This window comes from Pan troglodytes, chromosome 1, assembly GCF_028858775.2.
Source record: "Pan troglodytes isolate AG18354 chromosome 1, NHGRI_mPanTro3-v2.0_pri, whole genome shotgun sequence".
NCBI classification, from domain to species: domain Eukaryota; kingdom Metazoa; phylum Chordata; class Mammalia; order Primates; family Hominidae; genus Pan; species Pan troglodytes.
Genome location: NC_072398.2, coordinates 112,879,817 through 112,898,306, shown reverse-complemented (window position 1 = coordinate 112,898,306; position 18,490 = coordinate 112,879,817). Strand labels below are relative to the sequence as shown.

Genomic DNA, 18,490 nt, shown 5'->3' with positions numbered 1-18,490 from the left:
GTGCAGCACCTTACACTCTCATTAAAGCCACTTTTAACAGGCACCACAGCACCAAACCACAAACGGCAGCTCCACTCCCGCCTTCAAAATTCTCCCACAGCAAAGCATGGCCTGAGCAAAACCCTCCACGCTCTATGTTTCAGCCCTTACTTGTTCTTGTCCTTTGCTTTGCTATGGAGTGGGGCTAAGGACTGGCAAAATATCTTTATTAAAAAGTAATTACAGGAGTACAAAAACACACATTTCTAAAAATGAGATGGTATATGAACCCACAATCGTAGGAACATGAGCCAAAACCACTGATGGTCATTTAAGAATTTTCCCAACGTTGCAGCCACTGGCTCTGGGCTCTCAGAGACCGTTGGTGCTCATCGTGAACATGGGATGGAGGGCGTGGCCCAGCATGAGAGACATGCCTACCAGTAATGTAATCACTGGCTTGGACATTACTTGACCCAGAATTACAAACATAAGATTTCAAAAGGAGCTGGAAATATCCTGGAATTACTGGAGTAACTTTAACCTCCCTAGAAGACTCTCCCTTTGTCAGTTAAAACTAGAAAATCAAAGTGCAATCCAGAGAAGCAAGGCCCCCTTGCAAGCTGGGAGGATGCATGCATGAGCTGGAGAGAGGACAAGATGAGCTCTATTCAACAGGTCAAAAGTCTTTGGGGTTACAAGTCTCCAGTGTATGTAATATTCCTGTCTCAGCTCAGGCTGCTGTATCAAAATGCTACAGACTAGGTAGCTTAAACAACAGAAATTTATTTTCTTACAGTTCTGGTGGTTGGGGGTCCAAGATCAAGGTTCTAGCCAACCTGGTTCCTATTGAGGGCTCTCTTCTGGGCTTACAGATGGCCACCTTCTTTCTGGGGCCTCACACAGCCTCTTCTAAGGGTGTGTGCAGAGACAGAGCAAGCTCTCTGGTATCTGTTCTTGTAAGGATGCCAGTCCTATGGGATCAGGGCCCCACACTATGACTACATTTAACCTCAATTACTTCCTTAGGGGCTCCATCTCCAAATATGCCACACTGGAGGTTAGGGCTTCCACATACGAATTTGGGGGGACCACAAACATTCAGTCCATAACACTTCGTGAATATAATCACAATCGACAATGTGACAATCATAAACTTCCATTGCTTGAAAAGCAATCCAAGGATCATTTCTTCTAAAGCACAGGTGGTTCTGTGATTAGTTACCACATCTTTGATTAAAACTGTATTAGTCCATTTTTATGCTGCTGATAAAGACATACCCAAGACTGGGTAATTTATATAGAAAAAGAGGTTTAACGGACTCACAGTTCCACGTGGCTGGGGAGGCCTCACAATCATGGCAGAAGGCAAAAGGCACATCTTACATGGCACATCTTACAGACAAGGAAGAAAATGAGAGCCACCTTTTATAAGGTTTCCTCTTATAAAACGATCAGATCTTGTGAGACTTAGTCACTACCACAGGAACAGTATGGGGGAAATCGCCCCCGTGATTCAATGAACTCCCACTGGGTCCCTCCCACAACATGTGGGAATTATAGGAGCTACAATTCAAGATGAGATTTGGGTGGGGACACAAAATCAAGGTCTATGGTCAGTGTCAATTTATAAGCTACTCTCTCTGTCTCAATGAATGAAGCATTTTTTACCCCAAAACTTTGACCCTGAAGCTTAAAAACCCAAACAGTTAAAACCTGCTGGCTGAATTAGGTACAAGGGAGCTTCAGCAATATAAATATCCTACAGAATGGGTCACTGTGGAAAGCTTCCCAGAGTGCTGAGTCATACCTGCTTTTGTGGTTTCTCTGTCTCCCTCCTTGTTGATGACTATCAGCTATCATTTTTCATTGATGTTCATATATCTCCTTAAAGCAGCACTTTTTCCCCTCAAAATATATTACTTCTGGGCTTTTTAAGGTGTAGAAATCAATAATTAAATTTGTTAGAACTATATGCAAAATGAGAATAAACAGACTCTGAGAAAGACAGCCCGAGGTGGTTGTGGGGGTCTGCGACATTGAACTTAACATCCTAGTAGCCTCTGTCTTGTGTCGTCCTCTCTCCTTAAATGTGGGATAGGGCTGTGGCTTGCTTTCACCAAGAGAATGCAGTGGAAATACTACTGGGACAGTTCCAGGCCCAGACCTTAAAAGGCCTGGGAGCTTCTGCTTTTGTGCTCCTGGGAGCCCTGAGCTGCCATTTAAGAAGTCTAGCAACCCTAATGAGGAAACAACAAGGAGAGGCCATGAGAAGGAGAGAATATACAGGAAAAGAAGGAGGAGAGAATACACAGGAAAAGAAAGTCAGCCTCGGCTGACTCACCATGTGAGTATAATCACACAGGACCATGGGCAGGATCAGCTAAAGAACCTCCTGGCTGAGCCCAATCCATGCTGCAGAATTGTGAGAAATACTGAATTGGTTGTTTTAAACTACTAAGTGGTGGGGTAGTTGTTACACAACAATAGATAAAATATATTTTCTTTGAGACATGTGAAGTATAGGAAGTTAAAAAGGTCTGACCAAAGGCTCAAACCTACTGCTATGACTTTAAGGACCAGGCTTTGTCAACTGAGTGAATAAAATAACCAGTGGAGCTAAGGAATGGACCTCAGAGTGCAAGCCATCTTGACAATCCTGCACATTCTCTCTGTTCCAGCCCTAAGCTCTGTGTTAAGTGAAACAGGATAATGTATACAAAAATATCTGGCACCGAGGCTGGCACATGGGAAACACTCAAAAAATGCTTCTGGGTTTGTTCATGTGTTCCTAAAGCAGTGACGTGAACATGCACCTATCTATTCAGAGGTAGTATGGTGAAATGGGTAAGATCATTCTGGAACCAGAGAGCCTGGGCTCAAATCCTGGTTCCCACAATTACAAAGTGTGGGGCCTTAGACTTACCTAACTCTCCCACGCCTCGGTTTGCTCATCTGAAAAGGAGGCTACCAGAACCTACCTCACATGATTGTTGTGAAAACTGAGTTGCACATTAAAAGATCAGAAGGTACCTGGCTCCCAGTAAGACTATGTAATTGTTTATTGTTAAGGTTTTCTTTATCTGTCTCTGTTGTTCTACCATTTCACATTCAACCAGTCAATTACACTAGTGCCTGTGCACCAGTATTCACACTATTTCCCTTTAGAGGTTTCAAAACTGAAAAATGATTAAGATAATTGAATGCCAATTTTTAGGCTCTTCTATTCTTCTGGGTTTCTCCTCAAATAAAGTCATATCAACAGTCATTAGTCTCTGGTAACATCCTGGAAAAGTTAGCAACTTATTGTGAGAACGGGGCCAAGAAAAGTGACGAGCAAGGTGTGTATGGAAAATGACAAAGCGACTGTGTGAGACACCAGGATGCTGTAGAGAGTGCGGTGGGGTAAGCGGTGTGATGCACAGGAAGGTGCTGATTCCCTGTGACCTTGAGCAGGTCCCTTACCCTGGGGCTTGGGGACCTCAACTGTAAGAGGGGACACCTCTACCCCACCTGTTCTGACCTCTGACAGGGCAGCAAGGAGGGGTAAATGAGTCCAAACCTATGAAAAGCTTTTCATAACTCCTAGGGCACTGGGCAGAGGTTAGGAAGTATCTCAATCTATTTATGGTATCTTACTTTCTGCAACAACTTTTTACATTTTTGAAAGTTTTCAAATAAGCCCAAAACTTCATTCCTGCCAACAAGCAGGGCCACAGCAAGCACCTTTTATGAACTAATGAGAAGCCTATTTTCTTTAAGAAACTAAAGAGTAGACATTCTTTAGACAACTCTCAAAAATAGCTCAGTCAATTCGATAAAATCATCTTTGAAAACATAAAAAAGAACTCACCATCGCTTGGCACCTAAGCCCAATAGGGTGCTGCCATGGTGAAGGCTTTACATAAAGGGAGAGCCAACAGCCTGTGATTCTGCTGGGTCTGATGGAGACCTGCTATTCTGATTTCCAAGGCTTGCTTTGTCTATTCCCGCTCCCTCTTCCCTCCTGTCTGTTTCTACACTTTACAAAAGGCCTTAGAAGTTGTATTTCTGGCCTAGTAACTCTTCCAGCCACTGCTGGGTTCAGACCAGATTTAGCCCAAGGATCGGCAGGTGACCAGGCCCACACAATGCCAGGAGGAAAGGTGCCAAGCCTGCTCCAGCTCTGGCAGACTGGCTGACACTTGGGCATCTGGCTCTCCCTGAGGGCTCCATTTGTCAGTAAAGACATCCCTCTTTCCCCAGCCATTCTTTCCACCTCCTAACCCAGGCTCTCCACGAGAGGGACAAAGGGGGCCTTATTAAAGGCAGGGAGAGGAGGAACACCAATGGCCCTAAGAAGAAGCCGAAAGGATGAGGCTGGGGACCACCTCAAAACGCTCTCCCCAGGGCAGATGGGCACTTGCCACCTTTCAGTTCTCCCTGGGGAGCTGGGGTGACTGACTTGAGTTTTTGAAAGCCTGGACAGTTGTTGGTCATGGTAAGAGCAGACTGAAAGGTTTGCAGCAAGCCTGGGAGCCATGCAGCACAATCAGTCTGGCTTCTCCCATCCAGCTCTGCCCTGACCAGCAGAGCTGTGTGGTGAGAGGCGAAGGCTGCTGCTAATTACGTTTTCTGAACACGCCACAGGCATACTTTCCTCGGGCTGTTTGGTTTGTCCCCTCTCCACCCCCACTCAGATGCAGTGTGCAGCTCAACCAGTCGTACAGGGAGGAGCGATGTGGGAGCCCATGGGGGTAAGTCGGTCCCACCACCCTGCATGACCTATGGTGAGAAGATGCCCTGCCCTTTCCCACCTACACAGGTGGAATTCACACCAACTAGGGCTAAGGGCCAAAAAACAAAACCACCATAGACCTCACTCCTGGCCAGTGTCTTGGCTACTTACATATACAGAGTTCCAAATATCACTCATCTCCACTGAGACCACAGCCGGATTTTTCTCTACCACTTTAACTGCAGCAAAACCTGTTCTGAGACAGACTGTCTCCTGCTCGGCTTTATTGCTGCCACAATCTGAAATTCTCTGTCCTCCTGTGTTCCTATCACCTATACCCCCAGGCCTGTTTCTGCACCTGTCCACCAGACAGCGGTGCACTGGTCTCTTTCCAAGTGACTGTGAGCGCCACAGGTGCTGAGATAGAGCTCTGAAGGCAGCCAGCCTGGTGTGTCCAGGGCTCTGCACACAGCAGATGTTTAACACAAAACTGCTGGTCATTCCCTGATGCAAAACATGGGAAAAGAAAGCCTTCTGAGATGAATACGCAGCAAAGCGGTGACCTACTTGTCTTCAGAGCCCTACAGGCATCTGTGAAGGACTCTAAACCCCAGATTTTTGGTGCACAGACATGTGACTTGGACACCAGTTTCCACCAAGGATCAGTTAGGGTGGCAGCAACCTTGAACGCTAGATCATCCCGTCCTCGTAGCACAAGCCAAGCCAGAGGAATGGAGGAGGGTACACACCAACATGAAGATGGTTTGGCAGCACGGCCTGACTCCAAATACAGGCTGAGCCACCTTCCTGGAGCCCAGCCAAATCTATGACAAAGCCGATTGTTCTGATACCCACTAAGGTGTGCCCTTGCTGATTTTGGCTGCTCTGCCAGCTACATGATCACAGCAGTAATAGCTGCAATGAACTAAGTGCCTACCCTGTCCCAAGCAGGCTACACACATCAGCATATACTGCCTAAGGAGGCAGAGAGCCTGGGAGAGGGTAAAGGCTTTGAAGTCAAATGTCCCAGGCTCTGCATTCACCCAGAGAACATCTCAGTGCAAGCCATGCTCCATGCCAGGCACTGAGGATGTAATGAGGTATAAGGGTGGCCCCTGGCCTCAGGGAGTTCATAGTCTGCGGAAGAAAACAGATGGAAAAATAGGCCACTAACCACAAAGTGAGAGATGCCATTATGGGGGCATTCACTCAGCCCTGGCCTCATGACATCTGAGTGAATCCTAAATGAGGCTAGCCATATGTTTTTGTGCAAATTACTTAAATCCCCTAAGCCCTAGTTTCTTCATCTGTGACACAGGGATTAATAATACCTAGGTCACGGGGTTCTATGAAGACTAAATACACAATCTATATATAAAGTGCTTACCTTGAAGCAAATAAAATGATGGTAATCACTCTTATTTAACCACAAAATAATGAGATTTTATGCAGAGATGTAAGTATGACAACCCAACTGACTTCTAACTTTTTCTCACGCATACATTTTCACAACACTCAAGGATTACACATTTGGAGTCTCTAACCTGCACTTGATTCTTTATTGGAGGGTCCCTCGGATGACCATATAATTTACTGCCCAAACCAGGCCTCTGAGAGTGGGAAAAAAGGAACAATTCATGATTCCACTGGGACAACATGGTAAACCAGATGTCACATCTGGGACAAAATGGAGCTGCTGGTCACTTTATCCGTTGTCCATTGGCCAATTTCAGAGTCAAAGAAGGCAGCCATCGCTATGCATCTCCTTTCTCCATCATTTTTGGGAGCTGCCAATAACTTTGAGAACAGGCCCAGCAAAATCTCAACCTGGGTGAGAGCCAGCAACTGCCCCGCACCATCTAGAAGTCCAGAAACTCAATGAACATGGACACCCTCCCCACCCTCGCATCTCCTCCCCAAACCAGAAAAGAGTCAGACTCTGGTCCTAGCTCTTGGCATCTGTCACCACCCCTCACGTGCTACAGAGCAGCTGTCTCCCAGCAAGACATCAGCCATCCTTTCTGCCTCCTGGATGTTGCCTCTTACCTCAGGTGTCCCAGGCTGTAGAAGCGGGACTCGCCATCGGTGGAGCGGACCACCTGCAGCGTGAACATGGGCTGCAGCTGCCTGAGCTCCAGCAGGACGATGGCCAGGTAATGGATGAAGAGGAGGGCATCCACAAGGGAGACTGCATATTGCACAATGCCCTGGTAATTCCGGTCCCGAGAGTCCAAAATGCGGACCCCGTAAAAAAGCCAATAGGAAACCACAAAGAGAAAGATGAGGACCAACAAAAGGGCACGAAACACAAACACCCGTGGCATGTCAGCTCTCCGCTTGCGGAAAAAAAGTGCCCAGGTCCCTATGAGCAGAATGAGGAGTTTGAATGCCATGGAGATAAAGAGCCCCTCACAAATTGTGCCACAAGGCTCCAGCTCATCCCTCCACAGGATCGGAGGTAAAAGGATGAAGGCAATAGGGGTGAGGAAAACTAGAAGTCCAAGAAAAGAGGCGACGGTGAGGCCCAGGTAGCGTTTGCAATCCAGCCCCACACTGTCCTCCATGTCCTTGCTGATCCTGGCAATGTCCTCTTGGGATATGCTGTGCTCCGAGGTGCCTGTGATGGCCGTGGTGGTCTCTCCCCAGTTGTCATCCTGGTGGGGAGAAGACAGTGAGGATGACATGACGCAGGTCATTTGTAAAAGCTACAAAGGGCAGTGAACATGCAGGGCCCGCTGCATCTACCCAGCCCTATTCACAAAGGCTTCCAGAAAATGAAAGCTTAACTCTTTAAATATTAGAACTTTTTAACTCAAACAATTTTCATTGAAATTTTCAAAATGTATGAGGTATTTACCTTTTCAAACAGAGAAAACATAATGTGATCTTTCTGTCTGTTTGGCTGATTCATTGACATAACATTGATTATCATCCCCTGGGTTGAAAAGCCTTGAGCAGCTCTGAGGGCCTGGAGCTGTTTGCCCTGCAATGCGCAATCCAGGTATTAGACTAATCTTGTGAGAGCTCATCTATAGAGATAAACCTCCTGCATCTTCTTTCCAATTCACGCTGGGTTATAAAGGCTTACGAAGTCCAACTTTTGGAGGTGGGAGTATTACTACACCCTCTAGCAGCCCAGAAGAGCAAAGGGCATAGCAAGGGAACTTACACCACTACACAAACCCAAGCTTACCTGCACCTAGGACCCACATTTTAAAATCTCTTTATGGACTGGGGCGCGGTGGCTCACACCTGTAATCCCCGTACTTTGGAAGGCCGAGGCGGACGGATCAGGAGGTCAGGAGATCAAGAACATCCTGGCCAACATGGTGAAACCCCGTCTCTACTAAAAATACAAAAATTAGCAAGGCGTGGTGGCACATGCCTGTAATCCCAGCTACTCAGGAGGCTGAGGCAGGAGAATCGCTTGAACCCGGGAGTCGGAGGTTGCAGTGAGCTGAGATCGTGCCACTGTACTCCAGCCTGGGCTACAGAGCGAGACTCCATCTCAAAAAAAAAAAAAAAAAAATCTCCTTATGATGTTCACAAGATCCACTTAACAAGTATCAGTGTCAAGCACTCTTTAACAATATTTCTCATGGACCAAGCTAAGCAAATCCAGGAATCCGTGTATGGCCAGATTGGCTTAAAAATTCTTTCTAAAACATGTTTTCACGAGGAACTAAACATCAAGGGCATAGAAACAACCAGGATTATTAAAATGTTATCTTTTACTTTCTAGCTTCCTCTCTTTTTAAACTTCTAGGCAGTTGCTAGTTAAAGCAATTAGTCTATTCACTTAGCAAAACCCAGTTGACAGAATTTTAAAGGATTTTGCTGTTTAAAAACAACTGGCAACAATAATGAAGCAACAACAGCAAGGCGCTGAAAAGACACAGGGGGCCAAAGAGGTTTTTGCCTCTGAAATTTGTATGTATCCTTTCACTCGGAAAAAAAACAGTCAGATGCAGTGGCAAAGTGGGTGAAATTAGGACACCAACTTAGAAAAAGCTAGTTTAAGTTAGTAGCTAAATCAGCAAGACAGACATCGCTCATAATCAAATAACTCCGAATCTAGTAATGACCAAAAAAAACATAATTTATGAAATGTATGGGCTATGGTAAGAAGTGGTGGTGGTTAAGGTCTCAATCCTATAAACTAATAATCCTTCAACTTGCAAAGTCAGAAGTATCACATACAGTGAGAGAAATTCCTATTTAAGACGATGGCCAGAAGCAGCCAGGACTCTCCAACACTGCTGGTGGAAGTGGACCATGGTACAGTGCCTCTGGAAAACCACTCTGGCAGTTTCATATAAATCTAAATATATACTTAGCTATATGGCCCAGCAATTCCACTCTCAGGTTTTATCCAAAAATTAATAAAAATATACATCCAGCCAGGCACGGTGGCTCACGCCTGTAATCCTAGCACTTTGGGAGGCCAAGGCAGGCAAATCACCTGAGGTCAGGAGTTCGAGACCAGCCTGGCCAACATGGTAAAAGCCCATCTCTACTGAAAATACAAAAATTAGCTGGGCGTGGTGGTGCGTGCCTGTAATCCCGGCTATTCGGGAGGCTGAGGCAGGAGAATCGCTTGAACCCGGGAGGTAGAGGCTGCAGTGAGGTGATATCATGCCGCTGCACTCCAGCCTGGGTGACAGAACAAGACTCTGCCTCAAAAAACAAACAAACAGCAACAACAAAAAAAACCCAAATGTCCATCCACTAGGAGAATGGATAACAAATTGTGGTAGACTGATACAATGGAATACTACTCAGCAAAAATAAAAAGAATAAGCTGTTGAAACATACCAAAACATGGATAAATCTCAAAATCATTATGCTAAGCAGGGCGGGTGGGTGGGGGCAGGAGATGGACCATATGATTCTAATTATACTAAATTCAAAAACAGGCAAAATTGATCTACAGTGATAGAAATCAACACAGTGGTTGCCTTGGAGAGGTGAGGGTGGGGCAGAGATTGACTAGAAAGGGCATGAGAGAATTTCCTGGGGTGCACATGTATGCCTAAAAAATGTAGATACACAAAGGATCCTGTTAAGCTTCAGGTTCTTAGAAGAAAAAGCACCTAAGATGCTTTCATCAAAACCCCTAGATTTTCAATAAAGAAATTGAGGCCTACAAAGGCTGTGACTGCTCAAGGTAACGGAGCTACTAAAAAATACAGCCTCCAAACACCCATCTCAATGCTTTTCACACCAGATCATCCTGGGGCAACACCAAGAGCTTCTCAAAGTGTTCTCAGCTACGAGGTGCAGAGGAGATGCAGAGAAAGAAGAGCCTTTGCTGTAGGCCACTGGCACCTCTGAACCCACATCCAGGAGGAAACTGACCCCTTCAAGTACTCCAGGGTGATCCAATCCTAAGACTGGCCCCATCCGACCATCAGCCATCCCAGAGCCAAGGCAGACAGCACTAAAGGCATTTGCTCATTGCTCAATGAATCCCACGTTCAACCCACAATTGTAGTTTTGTGTCCCAAGAACACCTTGTGTACTCTGAGGAATTCCAGTTTCAGTCCACCTATTTGATTATAAATGCTTACCTGTGTGTATGCACAGGTATGTACAGATGTATGCTTATCTATAGTCCTATATCTATCTTTACAGCTGTGTATCATACATCGCTTTGTTTATGAGGGGCAAGGCTGGACATGTGTATATATACTTCAGGATGTGCAGAGGGTATGCAGACATGTTTCTGTGTATAGCTCAGATGTTTATTTAAATCGGGTGGGCTGCCAGACAGTTGGAACCTGGAGAAGAACCCACTCAATGGTTCAAAAAAATTAATAAAGTGTCAGTATTTCAAAAATACTATAAAGTTAGGATTCCACATAAAATCCTGATTTGCAGCTTTTCTCAAACAATGAATCCCTGCATTCCTGAGCAACAGTAGGTGGCTGGAGCTGCGGAGCTGCTGTTTCCTTTACAGAGGAAATGCATTCTCCAGTTAGCCATAGGCTCCTTCACACCACACTACAGCACTGACACTGAGGCACTGCACAGATTGCTGTTAACCCAAAGCTAGGTTAATATATTTTTGCCCCCTCTTTTCGACCCAGGGCCTCCTTAATTAACTTACGTTTCTCTACCAGGCATCTGAGCGTGCGGCCTCTCAATTCCTGCATAGCTCTAGTAGTAATGGTCAGTCTGGGCTGCCCCATGTTTTTTAAACTTCTTAGGTTTCTGAGTTTCCTTCTCCCCCTTATACTGTTCCATTTTGAAATGAGTCGTGGGAGACTTCAGCTTTTCCCTTCCCAACCCTGTCGTCAACCTTGCTGGCTACTTTTCCACACCATGTAAAGCAGGCCAACCAATCATACTTCAGAAGAATCCCCACGCTACCAAAGGGCAGGACAGGCTGTCCTTAGACCAACAAGAGACCATGGGACATAGATAAACTAATTAGCATGGTAGAAAAATAAAGACAAAAATCCAAGAGAACCTAAGGAAAACATTTACAGACAGGAGTCTTGGTCAAGTGGCAGTGTGCTTACAGACCACCTTTGATCCTTACCTGAACTTCCTCTGTCCGAGTAGAATCATTTCCCAACAGGGGCTCTCCAGTGGGAGGTTGAATGGTGACAGACTTTTCTGACCCTCTGCCGTCTTTATTCCGGGGTGACTTGTGTCTCTCTCTAGTTCTCTCCCTGAAAAACAACAATGAGCTAGCACATTTATGCCATGCTAATTAACTCTCTGGGTTTATCAAAATGTAGGTATCATTTTGAATTTAGGGAAATTCTACATACATACACACACACACACACACACACAGAGCATCAAAACCCACCCATCTTCACCACACTTCAAGGGGTACACTGATCTTTACTCCCTACTAAATATTTTCTTTCTGCCATCCCAAGACCCAAAACAAAGACTGTCACTCTTCCTCTATCATCAGTGATATTTTCTCAAAGCCTAAAATTGTAATTTTAGGATTTTTGTAGCTAGTTACACTTTATTGTAATAATTAGTGATTTGATTTGGTTATAATTTGCCTTAACCAGTTTTCTAGGGCTTTTAAAATTGGGACAACACTGTAGAATAAGCTTTTTTCTACAAAAAAATATCTATTTTTTTGTAGAATATCCAAAAAAATCTGGGACACATTGTCACCCTTCACCTTTGGACAACAGAAGAAAGGAAATTCAAAGTCAGTACAAAGAATTGTTTACTTCTCATTCTTACAGGTTCAAAACTAAGTCATTCCCATAGGTTCTAGCTGAACTTGAAGACACCCATAGAAACAAATAAGCTAGGAAAAAAGGCCAAAGACACCAAGAGGGGTGGAGGGTGTGTGGGTGGGTGGGTGGGTGTTTGTGTGTGTGTGTGTGTGTACATGGGGAGGGTTTCAGACCTCCTGAGGAAAGCAGGCTGCTGCATCATTTTACCCCACAGGAACTTCCTGGGTGGTCTTCCAGCGTGATTGTAAGAACCCTGCCTGGGGGTCACTCATGAAATTCCAAAATGAACCAATCACTGGCCAAGCCAAGGTCACAACCTGGGCAATAACCACTTCTGGGAACTGGCACTCCCCCTCCAGCTGCCAACAGGAAACCCAGAAGCCCCCACCTAAGGAGTCCCTCAAGGGTCAGTGAGTTCCCTCAGCCTCCTGCCCCCACAGCCACCTTGACATCAGCCCTCCTTCCTACAACCACTTGCCGTCATTCCCAAGGTCTCCCAGCAGGACAGAAGCAGATTTTGGAGACAAACAGATCTTGGATCTGCCCTACCGGATGTGTGATCTTGCACAAGTTATTCAATCTCTGAAAACCTTGGTTTCTTTATGTATGAAATGGTGACAATGACAACACCACATAATGTAAGTAGTGCTCAGTACAAGGATGTGGAGTAAGTGCTAATGCACAGTGGCTATGATTGCTATTACTATTAGCCAATGTCAAAGAATGGTGTCTTGACTTAGTGATGCAGAGTGTGTATAACCTTGGAGAAAGGGATGTAAATAGAACTATTAACACACAACATATCTTCTGTTAACCTACTACTTAGCTTAAGAAAACGTAGATTTCTTGTCAAACTTCGACCTTATCATTACCTCCCTGGGATAAGCATTGACTGATTCCTTCATAGAGCCAGGAGGCTCCCATGGCCAAGGGAATCTTTCAGTGACAACAATTCTATTCCTACAGCATAACTTATAATCACACTCTATTGCTGATACAGTTCAGATAGTTGTCCCTACCCAAATCTCATGCTCAATTGTAATCCCCAGTGCTGGAGGTGGGGCCTGGTGAGAGGTGTCTGGATCATGGGGACAGACCCCTCATGGCTTGGTGCTATCTTCACGATGGTGAGTGAGTTCTTGGGAGACCTGGTTGTTTAAAAGTGTGTGGCGCCTCCTCTCCCAACTGTCTCTCTTGCTCCCGCTTTCACCATGTGATGTGCCTGCTCCCGCTTCACCTTCTGCCATGACTGTAAGCTTCCTGAGGCCTCTCTAGAAGCCAAGCAGATGTCAGTACCATGCTTCCTGTAAAGCCTGCAGGACCATGAGCCAGTTAAACCTCATTTCTTTATGAAGGTGTCAGGTATTTCTTTATGGCAATGCAAGAAGAGACTAATACAACTGCAAAGTTAGATTCTAAAAACAGAGGTGTTCTGGTCAACTCAGGTGTTTTGTTTTAACAAGGCAGCTAGGGAAACAGCCAAATAGGCAGATAATTTGGTTGTTTACCCAGAGACGCATCTAACAATGCCAATTACCTCACATCCTACCCCAATTTATAGAACACTTTGCTGAATGCCTCACTATAATATTTCATTCAATCCTAATAATAATCCTATGAAGGCAGTATCATTGTCTTCATTCTACAGACAAGGAAACTGAGGCTCACAGAGTTCAAGTTACTTCTCAAGCTAGTATTATAGTCAGTGGCAGACCTGAATTCAGGTCTGTTGCCACCACTTCTATTCACACCTACTATGGTGCACCGTGTTGAAGAGCAATTGGAAGATTTCATGGCATAAATATTCTTAAAGCTCATTCTCACACCCTTATACTTGAAAACTATTAGAGCTATGAAATATGCCTTGAAGCTATTGCTAGGAATCACAATTGGACCGTGACCTTAGATAGCACAAAGCTGTGTGCCCAACACTCTGGGCTGTCAAATACAATCACTTCAAAAGGCACCCACTGTGAGAAACGATAAACAATTTGGGAGAGACTTCCCACGTTGTTAGGTCAGTTTCTGAACTAACCTCAGAATAGTCTAGAACTGCTGCTCCACCAGCCCTGCCATCGGCCAGATGGACAATGCCCCTCTTCTATCTTAATCCGTTTCCATTTTCCCCAGCTACTCTCACATTTATCACTCTCTCGGCCACCAGCCAAGTCACATGCTCACCTAACCCATCTATCTATTCACTAGTCCCATGGGTCAAATCTTGTGACAGCACAAATTCCACTGGAAATCAAAATTCTTTCACTGAGTGCCAATTCCCGGAGCCTGAACCCTACCAGGGCAGAAAGCAGGTGGGGAGCCACCCAGGGGTGGAAACAGCCTCTGTTGCCAGCCAGGGTTGCCATCACCAGCCCTCCCAGCCTGGCTCTTAAAAGGCCCAGAAGCACCCAAATGTGAAACAACCAACAATTCCCCTGATAACATCGGAGGGAAACCAGAGAAGAATCTGTTATCTGATAACCCAAGCAAGGTTTCTCATCCTCCAGAGCCCAAAACCCTAACCAGTGTGTCTTAAACTTTAAAAACCTCTTAAACTTAAAAAACTGCACAGAAAAACTATCCTAGGTATGGACTCAAGTGCAGATTTGTTGGCCCCACTCTCAAATAATTTTCTGGAAGGGAGACAACAGAAATCAAAATTTTTCCCAGCATCCCAGGTGACTGCAGGTGGTAAAGAAAACTTGCCCCAAGATTCTCTTCCCCAAATGCTCCTAGGAGGAGGTTGCTGAGTGACTGCTTGGAAGTTTGCTTCTTTGTGAAATGCCCTGTATATAGCAGGGGCTTGATAGTGGGAGCCATGAGTGTAATGCTCAGCTGCACAATGTTATAATACACAGCACTGCTTTATTAAAATAGTATAAAGTGGATGAAGTTGGGAGAAAAGCTCAGGACAGTGTGCAGTCATGACTGAGGGATACCCTGAGCCAAGAGCCTTCCACCCACTGTCAAGTGAGAGGTGAAGGTGAGGCACTTCCTGTCGGCTCAGCACTAGCACTGCGCCAGGTACTGGTCATGCTACCAAGGGAGCAGGACCTGCCATATGGCTTTTATTAGAAAACAATTATTAGAAAATTAGAATAACTTTATCAGAAATCCACTGGTCCCGAATTACTGCTCTAAGAAGGTCTCTGAGCCAAGTCAGGACTTCATAGTGACACTCTACAAAAATCCTGGCATTCACTGCCTTCCAGTCTGCAGAACTGCGGGTCACAGTGCAGCCACCTCACTGTAATATGTACTCAAATGCTCATCCCTGTAGTTCCAGATGCCACAACTCCAGGGAAAACCTATGGCTGCCAACTGCTGTCTGGGAGAGGGTTCCCCAATGATGAAGACAATCTGTTCACGGCATCTAAGAGTATGGAAATGGGAGACCAGGAGAGTAAACAGACTGCCAAGCCACAGGGAGAGGTGTTACAAACACATGTATACATGTGTGTTTTTCCAACTCTGCCTCAGTGGTCTGGATCACCTCTGTGCCTTTGCTGGGTGGCTGTGTCAGCTACGAGAGTTTTTCTTCGTATCTTTATCTCTGAATCTGTCTCCACGCAACATCTGCCTGTATGAGTAAAGATAAGTATATCTGTGCGTGTTGTGTGAGGGGCAGGAAGAGCAAGTGGTGGCATGCAGGCAGCCCGGGCATGTGTCTGCACCACACGTGTGTGAGCAAATGCGTCTGTTTAGGTGGTTCTAGAGCTAAGCCCTTGGGGGTTGCTGTCACCCTCCTCGTTCCAGCTAGAACCCCTGTAATTCTCACTGTTCTCACTTACAGTCAGCATTTCCTGGGAAGATTATTTAGTCCTGTTTCTGTTGTTTGCCTATTTCTATTTGGGGAAAGCTGGCCCCACTGGTTACTCCTCCCTTTCCTTCTCTCCCACAACCCACGACCCGTCCTTTCTCTCTGCTGGCTGCTGGGGCCCGGCTGGCTGCTTCCTCTTGGCTATGGCTGGGGTAGGAGCGCTGGGCGCAGGGCACACAGACTCTGAAGCAGCCTTGAAACAAAAGCACCAATTCCTCACTGCCCCGGCGGCCCTCTTTTTGTGCATTTTAGCACATCAATCACATGAGTCACCCTTCGTTTCCCTTTCCCAAAGTAGCATTTCTCTTCTAAAGAAACAAGGTTGGCCCAAAATCTGCTGAGGGCACCTACTAACTTTGTAATTTTAGGCAAATAACACTGCCCTCTGTGCCTCGATTTCATCACCTGTAAAATGGGGCTATGACCTCCCGCCATTCTAGGACTGCTGTGAGAATAGGAGACAACGGCTATGAGGGAGGGGCCTAGCAGACACCCCCAAAGCAGTTAACATAACTGGCAGCTGCTGTGTTTAAATTAGGGAACTTGTGCTCCAAACCCAACTTCAAATAAGGATGAGAAACAGAAGGAGCTCGGGGCAGGTGCTGCTGGACGGGGCCTGTGGTGACATGGCAGAGCCCAGCTCCTGAGACAGTCACAAACCCTCTGGCCATAAGAATTGAATCACACATTTCAGCTGGTGGGTAAACTGATCAGATTTAGTTATGAAATACCAGAAACAGCTGTTTTAAAATACCAATTTTTTTTTTTTTTTTTTTTTTTTTTTTAGCCCTACCAATTCCCTTGTCAATACCAGGCTTCCCTCATCCACACCACAATGACAAAAGTTAGGCGGGGTCAGCAGGAGTCCACACCATTCTCCCAGCAAGTTAACTGGACACCCTCTGGAGACTGCAGGCATCGCAAAACCAGGCCACTGACCTCTTTGTTAGAAAACAGTCACTTGTCATCTGCTTGGAACCTGGCCAGTCTTCTAAGATGATCATGGTGTCATCAGGCATATCAAGTTTGGTGCATTTCATTATTCCTCCCTGAGTTGGAGTCTGACTAAAATTACCAAAGAGCATGGTCCCCCTCCAACCCCAACCCGCCTCCTACCCTTCCATTCAAGTTCCCCACAAACCTCTGAGCAGGGCAGCCTTCACAGGAACACTCCTCGGACAAAATACCCTAAGCTGGGCCTGGGGCCTGCTCTCATGCCTGTGGGGGGCAACCCTACTGCTTAACATCCTTTAGGCCCCAGCAAAGTACACCACAGCCCGTGCTCTCTAGGGATGGTGCCTCTCACCCCACAGTTGCTGTGCCCTATGCTGCAGTCAGTTGGAGAATCCACCACCCGTAGGTGGTAGTGCTGTTTTTTAAAGAACCCATAGAACGCACCTACAAATCTCTAAGGTTCATCTCCTCTCTCAGAGCTTTTCTCAGAGTAGATATCCAGGAACATTTTTTGAATAATTGATTAAAAGACTCAGCTTGTATTAACATTTGCCAAGTACTTTCTATATGGGTCCAAGAATGCATTAAAAATTCTGCGTGTTGTTTTAATTGGAAGTTACAGTCTCTTAAAGTTACTACAAGGGCATTGGAATATCAATTTCTGGAGGCCCCAAGAGGCCTAAGGAAATAGCAGAGCGTAGCAATGGGCCCCGAAGCGTGAAAGTCAGAACTCGAGTGTAGACAAAAGAGCCCAGAGATGGTTCCCACAAAGGATACTGCAAGCCAACCTGCTTTGTTCATCCCCAAGCACCCAGGGAATCCCAAATTCCTACTTCTGTCATTGTGGTGTGGATGAGGGAAGCCTGGTATTGACAAGGGAATTGGTAGTGCTAAACAAAATTGGTATTTTAAAACAGCTGTTTCTGGTATTTCATAACTAAATCTGGTAAGTTTACCCACCAGCTGAAATGTGTGATTCAATTCTTATGGCCAGAGGGTTTGTGACTGTCTCAGGAGCTGGGCTCTGCCATGTCACCACAGGCCCCGTCCAGCAGCACCTGCCCCGAGCTCCTTCTGTTTCTCAGCCTTATTTGAGAGCCTTACCTGGACTCCAGCACAAGCTCACTGACATGTTTTCCCCAAATTTTTATAAGAGCAATACATAAAAATTTAGAAAACAATTAAAGTTAAAAAGAAAATACGACCATAGTCCTACACTCAGAGACAGGCATAGTCACTATGTGAATACTCATCATATGTCTATGTAACTATCACAGCATACAACATTTTGAATCCTGTTTCTTTTAACATGGTCTCATGAACATTTCCTCAAGTCATCAAACATCTTTGAGAACCTATCCTTATACTCTATTCCATTCATTTCTAAAAATTACAAAATATACACTTGTAAAAAAAATTGAACAAGTACAAAAAGATAAATGAAAATTCCCATCATTCTCCAGCTTCCGCCGAGCCTCCCCCTATGGATGACCACTCCTGGCAGCTTGGGAGGTCACCCTCCCAAACCTCTTTCTACGTTAGTAATCCAGATGGGCTTGTAAATAATTAGATATATGTAGCTCACTGCTGTTTTACAGAACAAAATCTCACTCTGCATTCGGCTGCTTGTATGGGGAAGAGCGCAGTCAGGGAAAAACCACTACAATCACTATTCCCAAGCCAGTGCAGAGCTGGGCATTTGGGCTGGGGCCAGTTGATACCTTGGAACATAGTGCTGAAATGCCAAGGCCATTACAGCATTACTTTAGCCACTGGTGAGTGACCTCCAGCCTGTACTGTGTTACATGC

The 18,490-nt window shown here is 45.5% G+C and overlaps 1 protein-coding gene across 2 annotated transcripts in view; it reads right to left on the bottom strand.

Moving 5' to 3' along the window:
- VANGL1 (VANGL planar cell polarity protein 1) overlaps positions 1 to 18,490 on the bottom strand; it is a 53,521-nt gene that overhangs the window by 24,363 nt on the left and 10,668 nt on the right. For both annotated transcript variants that reach the window (XM_016925042.4, XM_016925047.4), the window contains exons 3-4: positions 11,241 to 11,373; positions 6,743 to 7,350 (exon numbers count right to left, since the gene is read on the bottom strand). In XM_016925042.4, coding sequence (XP_016780531.1) covers positions 6,743 to 7,350; positions 11,241 to 11,373 — 741 coding nt within the window. The remainder of the gene's footprint in view (positions 1 to 6,742; positions 7,351 to 11,240; positions 11,374 to 18,490) is intronic.